The sequence below is a fragment of the Corvus kubaryi genome, unplaced genomic scaffold, assembly GCF_017639235.1.
Source record: "Corvus kubaryi isolate FWS band 111438036 unplaced genomic scaffold, C.kubaryi_AGA036_p1.0 37398, whole genome shotgun sequence".
NCBI lineage: Eukaryota > Metazoa > Chordata > Aves > Passeriformes > Corvidae > Corvus > Corvus kubaryi.
In genome coordinates, this window is record NW_024581137.1 from 13,964,690 (window position 1) to 13,979,373 (window position 14,684).

General features: G+C 40.9%; 1 protein-coding gene and 1 long non-coding RNA gene across 2 annotated transcripts in view; both read right to left on the reverse strand.

Annotated features, from left to right (window-relative positions):
- Positions 1-1,193: 1,193 nt before the first annotated feature.
- The window catches only part of ULK4 (unc-51 like kinase 4), a 252,965-nt gene continuing 239,474 nt past the window's right edge, over positions 1,194-14,684 (reverse strand). Inside the window, exon 37 of the mRNA XM_042044411.1 lies at positions 1,194-4,661. Within this exon, the coding sequence (XP_041900345.1) occupies positions 4,598-4,661 (64 nt within the window). The 3' untranslated portion in view covers positions 1,194-4,597. The remainder of the gene's footprint in view (positions 4,662-14,684) is intronic.
- On the reverse strand, positions 8,372-14,662 carry LOC121672015. Its single transcript, XR_006018723.1, has 2 exons — positions 14,329-14,662; positions 8,372-13,335 (listed from the first exon to the last, which is right to left on the reverse strand). It is a non-coding gene; the product is annotated as an uncharacterized LOC121672015 (long non-coding RNA).

The following is a 14,684-nucleotide window of genomic DNA, read 5'->3' on the forward strand; positions in this document are numbered from 1 at the left end:
AGGGAGGTACTTTGGCAAATATGTATCTTCAAAAGTGCATCAATGCATTCGCTGGTGAGATCATCACTTTAAGGCTGTTGGTTTCTAAAGCATTTGACTTGTGACTCCTAGCAGGTTCAGTCACCATTTGACTTGTGACTCCTAGCAGGTTCAGTCACCATTTGGTGCCCCCTCCCAACAGCACACAACTAGAGCCCAAATGGTTTTACTCTGGGTCTTTGCAGATTCTGTGTCTTACTGTGAAATTTGTTCACATTAATTCCAGATAGGAGGAAAAAAATCAACCTGCTCAGGAAAATAAGCTTTATTTTATCTTCTACTTTAGCTTTTATCATTAGAAAAGAACGTAAGTTGGTTTCTGGGCTGGATGAGTCAGATGGAGCTGATAACCATTAGCACTACAATAAAACACTGGTCAAAACCACCCCCCCCCCCCAACTTCTTGTAAACATCTTATGTAAAAAAACCCCCACACACCAATGGTTAGAAGCTGACAGAAATTATTAGCAATAAACTATTTCATGTAGAAATAGGTTTATTGCCATCTTTTCCAACCTAAACAATTCTGTGATTCTATGCACTTGCAGCAGCTGGCATGAGCCTGGCATGGTGCCAGCAAAGACCATCTCTCCACCTGATCCTAGGAAAAACACCAGCAAGCCAGGCTACATTCTCTTCTCAATCCCTGCATAATATACTCCCATTGACCCCCACAGGAGTTTAGTGCATGTGCATGTGTGAAAAGTGTGGTCCAAAAAATGAAAAACAGTCAGTTTTGCCTTTTCAGCTGGTGGACCTCTAAGCAAGGACAGGGCTGCCTTTAAAAGACTGGGGTAGTAGTAGACTGGATGTATTTTACGACATCACTGGAAGCTAATCAAGGCAAGAATAAATTAATCACAAGTCACAGCCATATGAAGTTCTTAGGTAAAATCAGATTTGTTAGAGGGTGTAGTGGTTTGTTTTGGGTTTTGTTTGTTTTCTAAAATCAACAGAAACTTGCCCTCTGCATGATGCACTGCCTGCTCCTGGGTCTTCCCACACTCGGATTTCAAAGCACATTTGTGGCTTGTTGTGCTCTAGTGTTGTTTGGTTGCTTTTTCTGGTCGAGGATTTTTCCGTATGATTACATTCTAAAAGTGTGCCATAGATTACATGGCCCATAACCAGGTTACGAGAAGAGAACACAGGTCTGCATTTAGGAAAACATCTTTAATCCCAACAGGGGCAGGTTCAAACATTCAGCTTACAAACTTTTCCAATATTGACTTGGTTAAATGTAGGGACAATTCCTGCAAATGTCAGGGATGTTCACAGGGGGAAAAAATCGCTAATATTTAAAATTAAAAGAGAAGCAAAAGAGCCTGAAACAGTTTGCAGGATTGGGCTTCAGGTATGGAAAGCACAATGTTAAAAACTTGGTGTAATGCAAATCCAGTGATTTTTGCATTTATTCTAAAAGAACAAATAATGTCAGATTTTGTCAACTCTTTAGTTAAAAGTGGGAGAAAAATACTGACTATAAAGGAGGTGAATGAAATGACCTGTGAGGCTTTATGGGTAACATCAAAATCACTATTGAAACAATGATCCCCCCACAGTTGAAAACATTGACATTTGCTGAAGAAATTCAAAAGTCTTGAACACAGTGCTTGCTGCTTAGTCCAATTTCAAGTCAATTGAAGGAAGCAAAATACAAAGAGAAAGGTCATATTGACTTATTATAACAATCCTAATGAATCTTGGCCCTCTGTTTTGCACTTCCAGTGGAAATATGAACTCAGTGGCTCATTCCCTTCCTCTATGTGCTGATTCCAAAAACACAGGTAGAAGGAATAATCTTTTGCTCAGCTTGATCCCCCAACAGCACCATGTCTCTGTTTAAGCAGAGCCTAAAAACCAGCTTCCTTATTTTTAGAAAAAAACATTTACTAAAAGCAACTGTTGTTGACAAGAAAAGTCACTCATATTTGAATATGAAACTTTTCCAGCACTCTGAGGGGAAAGATAAGTAATTCGAGAGTCACAATCAGTAAGGAAGGGACTGTGAAGGATTTCTGTACAGGGAATATTTCTTTGCCCCTCCAAGAGCACTGGTTCTGTGCTAAACCGAAAAAGGGACTTCTGTTGCTTATAGGTGTACCAGTCATGGATCAGCACTCAGCTGAGTAAGATACCGTACAAATGCAGAACAGAAAGACAAATCTGAGACAAGAGCTCAGAGATGGATGCAGACAGACATCTGGGGGAATAGAAGGAAACAGTAACATTATAATATTTGAGTCCTTATTTCAGATAAACAGTGACAGACACAATGACAAAATTTTTTTGCATTTTTTTAAAGCTGCTGCTTTCTCTGTCAGCCCCAACCCTGCCATCCCCCAAACCTAAATGAAATAAATCAGTCTGTTAATAATGACTGAGCTGCACTGGCAGCCAAGGTCGGAAGTCTAGTGAAAGACAAATGGTTAAAGTTTACTAAGCAGATACAAATCACCAAAAACAGGTCTTAAAATGGGAAGTGTCAGGCAAGCCCTTAATAACAGGTAATACTACCAGCCCCACCTATAATTATGGTACTTGTCTCCCCACCCTCTGAATGTCACCCGTTTCCATCAATTGCAGGCTTTTCAGAGCACAGACACTGCCTTGGCAATGTCTGCACACTGCCTTGCAAAAATGGGGTGATATTTTTTATCTGGGTTTCTGAGCAGCTGCTGCAATACATGGATTAAATAATAACAACACAAATAATGCAATAATAACAAAACAGGATTCTCAGCTCTGCGCACATCCAGCTATGCCGATGCTATCATATCCCCTGTACCATTTCAGGCAACCTTGAAAGACTGTGTGTAGATGTATTGAAAGGAATACATTTACAGAACATCACATAGTCCCCCATTAGGAGATTTTTATGATCACATTACTATGTGCTTTGTCTTCAAACAGAGATTTCCCTGGCTTTTCCACCCATAAGCAAGAAAAAATACTTGCCACTCTCATTATCAGTCTCTTGGTTCAGAGTTTCTCTCTGATGTACAGCTGCTTCATTTTGTTTCTCAGTTCCAACAAGACGTGTTATTGTCACCTTTTCTGTAACAATTTCCTTATACTTCTGAAACTCGGCGACAGTCAAGGATATTACTATGAACCTGAAACTGGTACAAACTAAGAAATGTTTTAGATGTGAAGAGATGGTTAAATATTTTTGTTTAGTTGTCATTTTACACATTTAGTGCCATTTGGGTTAGAGGATTTTTAAAAATTATGTCAGTGCTTACTCACAAGCCTTGTAATCCGTTTGCTCTGTTTAGGGGGACTTAATGAGTGTGCAAATCACATGGAAAATTCTATACTTGCTGATTTGATATGGGGTGCTTTTTAAACGTCTGACTCAATTCCAAGAAAGAATAAAAAATAATTAATATATGGGATGAATTTTCAAATAAATAGGCATTTGTGAAGCAAAATTAGGGAAGATTTTGAGAGACTCAGTGCCTCAGTGAACAAGCTCCTGTGTATTTGTAATAATATAACTCACAAATCACAGTAAGTCAAGTGTGGTTCTTTGATTTGTGAAAATATGCAAGAATATCCTTTTAACTATCTGATCAGCTCCATACCGAGCCCTCACACTACCAAAAGGTCAGAATCCAAAAGGGTTAAGTATTGACTGACAAGAGGATGAAAGGGAAAGCAACAGAATGTAGGTGTATAAAGGTCTTGAGGGACATTCCTAAAAGTCAGTATCAGTTTTTACTCTTCTTGCACAGGACCAGATATGAATTTCAAATAACGAATAGATTCAGATCATCTGTACTTTTCAAAAACGTGAAACTCATATTTATCTGTGCCCATGCCAAAAACTTCTCTTTTTTCTTGCTCAAACCTCCATTATTTTGAAAATTCATGCCAAAAAAAATCATTATTTTTACATTTTCACCCATTTTCACCTGTTTAGAACATCATACCCTCTCCTGTCTTTGACCATATAATTTGTACAGTCACTTACTGAATTATGCAGCCCAAGAGTTTAAAAAACAACACATGGGTGAAATTTGCTAGTCACCTGGTGTGAAAACGTGTTAGAAACAAATGGATTTGAAAGCAAATAAAAACTCGGGTGCTGGCTATTTCCAGCACCACCAAAAAATGCTTTGGATCCTAAATGCAACAAGCAGGTTAGTGAGTTACATAAATGGGGAATGTGCCCCTGCCACTCAGTGCAGCTGCAGCACAGCCTTAAGAAGGACTATTGCCCTGTTAAATGACCTTTCATGGTGGCAGTGGCAGGATGGGAGACTCACAGGGTGAGGGGTTGACTACAAAAGGCCCTTGGCAATCTGTGCCCCACTTTCCTTTTCTTAGGGGCAGGATGTTTTGGTAAGAGAGAGTTTGCTGGCAACCTGATCCTCCCTGGAGTTGTGGAGATCTTCAAAGGAGATGTGCCGGCAGCCGATGTCCCTCCTCCTCCTGTTGGGTTTTTCCTGTTCACACTGCAGATCTCTCCAGCAACAGACCTCCTGATCAGCTCCTTCTTCTTTCCACAGCACAAGCTCAGCCATATTCGAGTCTCTTAGTACCACACACCACATCAGGAAGCCTCACCATGTTGTTTATGTGGCAGAACAGCTCCACTGTGCAGTGGTATTAACCAGCTTCAAAAAAAAAAAAAATTTGAGAAGTTATGTGGCTTCTAAAGGGAAGCAAGAACCTGATGGTTGAGAAAGGCAAATGGCAAACAGAGGAAGACTGGGAAGCCAAAGGAAGAAGCTTATGAGGGGGAAATAGCTACCAACCCAGCCTTTTGACTTAGGGCTTCACAGAAACCATAGTATCTTTGTCCCACACATGCACCAGGGATAAATAAATCTGTTGGCAAAGTTGGCAGAGCCCTTTCCTTACTCCTGCTCTAGAGGTTTTGGTGCCCAGATCTAAAAGCTTCACCAAAAGACACTTTGCAAGCCCTTTGTGCTAGAGGAAATCTGATGCGAAGAACAAGAGCCTGATTTGTCCAGCCCTGCAGAAGGGCAATAGAAGAGCTCAGAAATTCTAAAGCCATGTCCCAGCTCAAAAACCTCCAGCAATACAGCACCTGTGCCCTGAGATGTGGCACAGCCCTCTCTGGATGGCAAGTGAGCTGGCTCAGGGTGGGCTGCAGGGACCCCTGGGCACACGTAGCAGTACCCCCACATGCTGTCTCCCCTCCAGCCCCATGGATGTTGCCTGACAAATTATAGCCAGTGATGCTGCTGTTAATGGCAATATCTCTTGGAATGGCTTCATTCAAATCACACTTCTCTGGCAGTGCACAGGGAGAAAGGTGGGTGGAAGAAAAAAGGCAGAGACAGCCCAGTAGCAAATATTGACACCAAACAATAACAAAACATTATTGTACAAACCCAAACAGTGAACAGGTGAATCTATGGATGAGCATAGCCCAGGAGAGAGCTTCAGACTCATGCATTCGTGTTCACATTTCTAGTGCTAAAGAATACGCTTGCAGAAATGGAAACTGTGTAAGAACAAGTTGCAGAAACCGAGAGGAGGTAAGTAAAAAACACCAGTCATTTATAATTATTCAGGAGGGCAGATATTACCAGATATGATAAAGCACTAATGCAATTGCTCAGTTTGGGGCTTGTTTGTTTGTTAGTTTTTAATGAGGATACTCTCACAGGCCTCCCTTAACTCTCAACAAATACTTTCTTAATTGGGTGCCCAGCACCAGTGAGGATTAGGTTTACACTCAACATTCACAGTAAACCTTAATCTTGAGTCACATTAGCCCATGAACAAAAAATAATCTCTACTTTGTTACAGTCATACATACAGCAATACAAAGTTGACAGTCACACTACCTGCCTTGCACAGGTTATCCTACACTTAACTACCTGCTTTTCTCCTCTTCTACATTTTTGTTCTTTACTGAGGGAGGAGTGGTTTATGATGGAAAATAAACAGCTTGTTGTACCTTCTCTCCCCCTCCATTTAATTCATCAGGATGCATGTGCTTTCTTAATGAAGCCACCCATGATTTCCACTGTGTACTGTTTTGTAGTGCAAAGTCGCTGCTCTCCAACACATGCATTTCTGCTGGGTAGGCGTAGGTCAACCACAGTTTCCCTGAGTTTTCCTGACGAATGCCAAGCAAGGACTTTTACTTGGCAGACAGCAAATTTGCAAAAGCACCTGCTAGCAGGAGCAAGGGAGGGTATGGAATACTCCACTAGCTGCTTAAATAACCTGAAAACCTGTCCTTCAGTCCTGCCTCAGATCTCCAGTTTTGATTTGTATTTTCCTACCCTGTGTGATGTGGTCCTGATAACCTCAGCCAGGCAGTGCTTGGGTACTTCCAGCAGCATGAAGCAGTTAGATGGATGTACAGGTTATGAAATGTTGATCCAATTCCCTCACTGAAATCAACTGCCAGCAAAATATGGACATCCTCTGAGAGCACGAATAGCACCCTGACTTGTAAAAGCAAGATACCAGGAATCTGAGAGAAAGAGCCTAAAGCATCACTCATTTGTAGCACCAGCTTTACTTAGGAGAAAGGAGACGCTGACTGGGCTGTGGAAATACCTGCAAGGAAGTTTGCGAAAGCGCATTTTTACCCTGTGCTTCATATGCAGAAATGCTATACTATTTAGCCACTTGGATGATGACTGGGAGACACATTAGCATGAACTATTATGGAGATGAATGCCTCAATTTTAGGAATTCATATCCTAGTTGTTACTCTGAGAAAATTGCTATGGACATAGACTGAAGCTGAGCCCAACTAATAACTTAAAAATCAGATATCTGGAGTAGACATGAAGAAGCTGCAGAAAACGAAACAGGAGTTTTATACAAAAGCAGCCTTAAAACCAAAACCATTTTCACCAGCGTGATATATACATCTTTGCTTAACTGATTATACATTTTCTTCGTTGGCCAAAAGGGATTTGAGACATGCAAATTCTAGCTTAGGGATGAGTTGTGCCACGTCACACTTGCTCATGAGTAATCCAGTTGAGCTCCCCAGGCCGCCTCATGTGAGCAAGCGCTCCTCACCGCTGCTGCGGGTTGCACAGGCGTGGGGTGTCAGTGCACTTCTGCATCTGCACCACCGCGGCTGCCCCGCTTTGGCATGGGGGCTTCGTCAGGCTCCTCTGAGCATCACAATGCCGCGCTGAAACACAGGGGACAAGTGTCCTGGGTGACACATTTGTTTGATTAGTTCTCTTAGGATACTCGTGATACTTTTTTTCATGATCCTAGAAGGAACGTTTCAAGGTTACTCTACGAGAATAATCAATCTTTTAAAACACACAAATTCTCTAATTACACGTGAAAAGAAAACAGAAAAAAAGCGGTGTGTGTGCTGTGGCAATGAAAGAAGATAGTAAAGTCAGCACAGCTGAGCCCCTTATTTTGTCTTTTCACCCAATGTCAGACAATTAGGTCCGTGAACAGTAAAAAAAAGGGGGGGGGGGCGGGAGATAAAGAAAGAAGCATGTGGTTAATTTTTACAACACAGTGCCCAAATGAAAAGAGACCACTTGGCTTCATCTAACTTCCCATCTTTGTAGTCTGAAGAATGCTGCAACACGCTACTGGTACATGCCTGTAAGGTAACTAGTAACTGGCTTCCATAAACACTACATTTACCAGAAGAAAAAACCAGTAAAAATCCCTGCTTAGTTCACTGCTCATTATACAAGCCAAATTGCAAAGACATTTTTTTTTTCTCTGCAATGAAGCAAATGGAAGAGCCAACACACACAAATATGCATCTGTTACTAATGAGATGTTTACAGCCCCTGCCCTGCCAATTGCATGCATGTAATACCTTGCTGCGTCCTTACCTATAGAGCTCTGGTTAAGAGACAATAGGTGCAAATTAATGTCTAAACAGACATTATCTCTTCAAGCCTGGACATGACTTGAAGCCTTGTTAAATATTTTTAAATGCCACAGCTTTCTAGTGAGGTTTTAAAACCTTTCTTCCACTCTTTGTTGATGGTAAAAATGTTCGGGGGACGGGACAAGATATTTATAACAACAGGACATTTTGCTCTGCACTTTGTTTTAGCGTGTGTGGGGAATAATAATTGTATTCAGACTTGAAATGGCTTGGGTTACGCAGTTCAGAGCACAAGCACCTGCAGCAAATTAATTTGTTGTAGCACATTTATTATCTCATAGCTTCTATTTAGGCTGCAGCTGTTGCTATTATGTTAATAATGTTTTTTATCATCACTGTATACAACAGGTTATGGTAATACAGAAATTTTGGGGCGTGGGGTGTTGGTTTGGTTTTTTTTAAATTTTATTTCGCAGAAAGAAAAAAGATGGGGAGAATATAAGACATAAGCATTGATCAGGCATTTAGCCTTCTGTTTATTAGCTGATTTGAAAGAGAATGGGCAAGAGAAATTAGAAAAGAGTAACAATAGACAAAGATGGCGCGTGCAGAATTTGTGAAAGCAAAAAAGAAGAAGAGATGGAAAAAAAGAAAGAAAGAAAGACCGAACACCGCAGTGCTGGGGTGGTGAGTGTTCGGGTGGGGGCGGGGAAAATGCTGCAGTTTTCGTGAAATAATAAGGTGGAAAAAAAGGCATACAAAGAGTAGGTTTTTCATTGTCTGTAAAATATAAACACAGATGAATTCTGTCTTTGGTTTGTTCATGCTTTTCACTCTGCACAGCAGGGATGTTCTTAAGAAGTTGCCCTCTGCGAAATTTCACTAAATGGAAACCGTGGACCCTGCATGATGCGATTATAATCACACCAGCCATTCTTTTTACATAATTTTTTGTTTAAAATCCAGTAATGCTTCTTGTTTTTAAAACATATATCTATATCTATACAAGCATCTAAAACAGCGCTGGTTTATGTCCCCCCAGCAAAGTGCAAGCTGAAGCTATAACTGGCTGTATCCCATCCGCAAATCTCCATGGACTCAAAAACAATATGAAAATTTTTAGCTGACAAGAACATGTCTGCTGCCTGCAGTCACTGCAATAGCTCACCATGTTGCCTACTAACCAAAAGATCAAAAATTATCGATTTCATGGCGCTGCGTGCTTGGGATAGAAAAGCTACTTTAAAATTTGCATTATTTAAGAAATGAATTAAGAGAAAAGACTCATGTTTTAGAGCACTTTGGAACGTAAAAATGGCTTTATGTTTTAATCTTATCAATGATTTACTATAATTCTATTATTTTTAGCAGCTGGGGTCTGGAAATGATTTTTTTTTTGCCGATGAATTTAGGATTTTGCCGCAGTATACATCTGCAGTCCCAGAATCCTCTGGTAAGATAATCCCTCCTGCGATGGGGAAACGCCTTTAACCTTTTCGTGAATGAAAAATATGCAACCATTTTGAAATAAAAAGGGGGAAAGAATGATGATTTCTAAGAGCTGGAATGAAATTTACTGTGAATTGAAAGAACAAGGAAAGGAAAACATACTGTAATCGCGTTGTGGCGTTGGAGTTTCTAGCTGTTGTCTCCATCGCTCCTACCCTTTCTCCAACGGTGTCCGTAAATATGCCTGGAGTATGGTGTTACCCATATCTCACGCGGCTGAGAAATCGAGAACCAAGACATTAAGAAATGCAGCGCTTCCTTGCCATCACTGCGGAAATGCTACAACCACCACAACCTCCATGCTGCAGGCTTTAAGGAAAATTTTGATTACTGGTCATTGAAATTCATTTGACCAGTGGATTCGTAAGATGACCAGGGCTGCGTTAGGGGAGCCAAGCCTCTAGAAAGCATGAGGTGTTTACAGCTGCTCGGGGCTTTCAGCTAGTAAGGGAGAGGGAATTTTTCTGCGGCATAAGGAAATTCTGAAGCCCTAATCCATGCGCAGCCTTGTTCAAATGAAACTACTACTCCGATAGTCTCATATTTTCAGACTGCACGGTAATTAAGAAAGAGTGGTCTGAACAGAAAAATCGGCTCTTAATGATTTATTATCTTATGTTTTAAGATTATATATTAGAGCCAATTACTTGGAATAAGGAAATCTGGCCTAAAGCTATTGAAAGAAAAAGGCAAAATTACAGATCAACTACCTTCTTAAAGACAGCTTCCTATATGAGTACAGCTATATATTTAGAGTATTGAAAATTAAAGGGTTACAACTCTTGGAAACGAGGGGTTTCATGTGGACAGAGTTTGATTAGGGACGAAGGAGGTCAGTGTCACACCTCTGCAACTGTTATTGTTTCTTCCTATGTTTTTGGACGTCTTTTCTGCCAGGGTGCCTGAACACAACCATTGCAATTGCTTTAAATGAGGAGTGTGAGACCCATAACCATTAAGAGACAGGCTCACAGAAATTTTAAATGAAAACTTAAATGCTGCCATAGACGCGATGATGACAACGTTTTGATCAGTATTGTGGATTTTTGCTTACATAATCATGCATTACATTTCGAATATAAAGCCATCTTGATATTTTCTTGGCTAGTAGTAATTAAAATATATGTATTGGGAGATGCAATGCTTCATGTTTAGTCTGTTCCATTGCTTAATATGCCAGTAATCAGATATTCTGATGAGTAATGCCTCAGCTATTAAATCAGCTGGAGACTTTTTCTTAGTTTCTGAAACAAACCTGATAAATAAACTGTTGTAGGAATTCCTGTGTACTGAATTCAAGAAGGAAGTATTAAGGTATATTGCATTTATCCAAAACAGGGACACAGAGGGAAAGAATAACTTTTTTTAATAATCAAATTGGTGCCCAATGACAGTTCTATTTCTGATGCTTGCAGCAACATTTACAGACTACTTCAATTTATGTCATTTGAACCAGTTAACAAGATTTTTGATCATTGTCTTCTGCACTAATTTATTACTAATTTGTAGGGTCTTTCTTTCCTTCAAAATGACCCGTATATACACACACTTTTTTTTTGCATAATTTTCAAGAAAAGTAAAATCTCACCACTATTTTTATGTTGACTAATTCTATTTTTCTTTGTCCATAAAGAACAATTTTTTTCCACTGGAACCGAGCCTGAATGGCATAGCTATTTACTTTAACAGAGTAAAGACCTTGATGTGTATTAGTAAAATGTAGTCTCAAGTATGAGGCAGAAGTTACATTGATTAGTCCTGTGTCTCAAAGAGCGTTTAAATACTGCAAGCATCCCCGTCTCTTCTCCTCTTCGCTCCTGTATGAAAGTGAGACTGTGACTTTTTTAATATACTACAACCTCACTTCGCTGGAAGAAGACTCCTTTACTTTTTGTCTTTCTGGTTAAGAGGACAAGAATGATGCATTTTTTTGCTGACAAGTGAATATATATTTAGTCAGTGTCTGAAAAAAATATCTGTAGTTGATTCTTGAATATGTTCCTAGAGCATGCACAGTTAGAAGCCAATTATGCATACATTTTTAAGATCCATATGGGAAATCAAAGATTCAGGCCCAGAGCCCTAGATATTTCTGTAATTGGTAATTTTGCTTTGTCCTCATATTAGTACCATGGCTACTCATTTGTTACTATGTTCCTTACAAACATAGTTAAATGCCAGGATTTCAGAAGGAAAGGTGACCATCTAAGTTTACCTTTAGCTGTTTCTTATTTTTAATTAATGGGCTTCCTACGTTTTACCGTACTAAAAGTTGACTCTCCAAAAGCAGTGCTAAGGATGTAAAAAAAAAAAAAAAAAAAAGGGTTAACAAAAAGATTTAAATCATTATCTTTTAAAATTCAACCATGAAGCTCTCCTTTGCACTGAGGATTTCTTACTGCAAGGATACACAATGGACATGTTAGGAGACTGCTTGACCTTTCGAAAAAAATATGTCTGCAGCATATTCTTCTAGCGAACTGACACCAAAACAAACCTATTAAAGTATAAAAGAGCACAGAGGAAACTTCTGAAGCTGCATAGACACAGTCAGTGCTTCTTGGGGAGGAAAGGAAAAAAAAAGTAGAAGAAGAAGAATAACCGGACTGTTCGTGAATTTACTGATGAAGCCCTGCACTGTAATATCCCATATAACATTTACTCTCCTTGTTTTGGTAGTGGAACTTGACACACTATATTTTAGAAAAATTAGAAATACAAAATGTATTTTAGAAACATTTTTACAATTGAAAGAACACCAACAAGTTAATCATAACTGCAATTCACCTATTAAGATACTTGTTTTTCTGGAGAAGGGGTTTGGGGTTTTTTAAAGTGCAATTTTAGAAAATGTTTAGCTACCTAATAGCTAAAAATTGCAAAGCTGATACGAACCAAATTTCTATAAGCAATGTGTCTAGATGCAAAAGTATCCTAACCACTTTGCAGTGAAACAAATAGAGATTAAAATTACAACAACCCATGCAGAAGTAAAGCATCCCAAAATCAACAAGAGTTAAGCATTAAGTACTAAAGGCCTTATGAAATTTATATATATATATATATATATATATATATATAAGTTGCATGTTTTAAACCTGCTTTTAAAAGGGCTAGTTCCAGTTGTCCTCCTCAGGTCAAAAAGAAAAGCGGTCCACAGTTCAGGGGCCAGAAGCAAAGACATGGACCATACCCCTCCTGCTCCTGCAAAATCCAGGCTCCAAAAGCCCCATCCCTGCAGACCTCAGGGGGTGGGATGGCACACAAAGAGGCTCTGAAAGGTATCTGGGACCATGCAATGCATCAAGGGCGTTCGGCTGATTCTACTGTTGTTATCAAGTACCCAATGGAATTGCTTATAGTGAATTTGGCAATAATGCCCTATAGAAACAGCACTTTGAACTTATATAGTACCTTTGATCCAGGGATCTAAAAGGAGGGGTCTGTCAGTATTACTATTCCCATTTTACAGAGGGTGAAACCGAGGCAGAGCAGATTTTCTCAAGGTTGTGGAAGAAGGCAGCTGAGAAAGGAAGGTGGACAAAGAAATTAACTCTTCCCCCACACACTTCTCTCTTTTTTTTATTGCTCAAGCCAATCTTCAGGAATACTTTCTCTGGCTCTTATCTTAAATGGGGATCAAATTTCTGGTGTCAAGAACAAGGTCCTTCTGCTCATAGCTGCACCAAATAACTCCCCAGGAAGGTGATGAACAATCACAGTCCACTGGCCTGATCTGGCAGAATTTTCTTTGCCAACTCTTGCCGACAGCTGCCCTCATTCTTGCCCTTCTTTTGACCAGTACTGTCAAAATGGGCAACTGTCCTAAGAGAAAACAGCATGACAAGGAAAGCCTCATTTCTTGATTCTCCAGCTTCAGGGTTGTCCAGGTGACATTTCTTTTTCTTACTAGTGGGCACCAGATGTTGTCCACTGCAGAGGGAGGCTGGTGGGTGGATGATTGCTATGCCCTGAGATGGCAGGGGGAGCAGAGAGGAAAATACGATTTTTTTTTAACACCATTGCCTTTCCAAAGTCATATGAGTAGTGACAGCTAACCCACACTTGGGACCCCTCCCCTGCACTTACCCCACTGGATTGTGGCCCCCTGTCATCCATTCCAGTTCCACCTTGTCTCTTGTATGCAGTAAGCCTTACATTACTCTCCCAACCTCTCCGGCCCCAGCCCAGGAGAAATCCCCTGTTTTAAAAAGCTCCAAATTCAAAAGAAAGCAGTTTACGTGAAAATCAAGCAGCACTGTGAAAGAAGTTCCTTTAGTCTAACACTACCTGTGACTGACAAATCAACGGAGGAAAAAACAAATCTTTAAGTGCAACTTCCTAAGTAGAAACTTAGAGCCTGTTATAACAGGATTACCAGAGGAAAAAACCAGGCGTAAAGGTACCCCCTCTGTGAACCGCGCATCTCCCCGCTGCAAGAACTGCAGAAACTGGAGGCTGGTGGGGGACAAGAGGCTGCACGAAGCAAAACAAGAATTCAACCCCCCACATCAGTTCGTGCCAAAGCAAATTTATGCTGCGGGGGGAACAAAATAATATCCATCTTTCGCTGGCAACGGATGTTTTCCATAGCCACGTTGGTATATACGGTCCTTATTTCATGTGGAGGGAGGTGTGAATGTATTTTTCCATCCTGGAATGTTAAACACAGACTTTGCCAGTGCAAGACGGTGCACGCAAAAAGTCTGTAAAACATTCTGCTATGCAAGCCCCAGCATGCCGAGAAGAGGCCGCCACGGACGTGCCTTCACACGCCGCGAAAAAACCTTGTGCAATCCGTATTTTCCTGTTTTTTACGACTCGCTAAAGAAGCGAGGGGCGGGCGGGGAGGAGGAGGTGTTGGGGAGAGGGGGGGAAGCTCGCTTCTCCCATTAAAAAAAAAAAAAAAAAAATTGCATAACGAGATACTTTTCTTTGGCAACTGCTTCCTGACAAATATTTACAAGGGCAGAGCGGGAGCGCGTTTCCGCCGACGTGAGCGGGGCCCGTCGCCACCTTCCCGGGCTCCCCCGAGCTCCGGGATGAGCGACGGGCCGGGATGAGCCGCGGGCCGGCCTCGGCGGCTGCCCCATCCCAGCGCCAGGGCCGATTTTCCACAGCAACCCGAGCGCCTCCCGGACTCGGCGACTCGAGCGTTTGGGAGGACGGAGTTTCGCTACAGTTGGTGCCGTGCGTTAAAAGAAAAAAAAAAATTAAAAACAAAAATTAAAATCGCCAGGCAACGAAACTCCAAATTAAACAGGATGGGAAGTAGGAGGGAGAGAGTCACAATCGCCTTTTGCCCCCTCCCTCCCCCCCC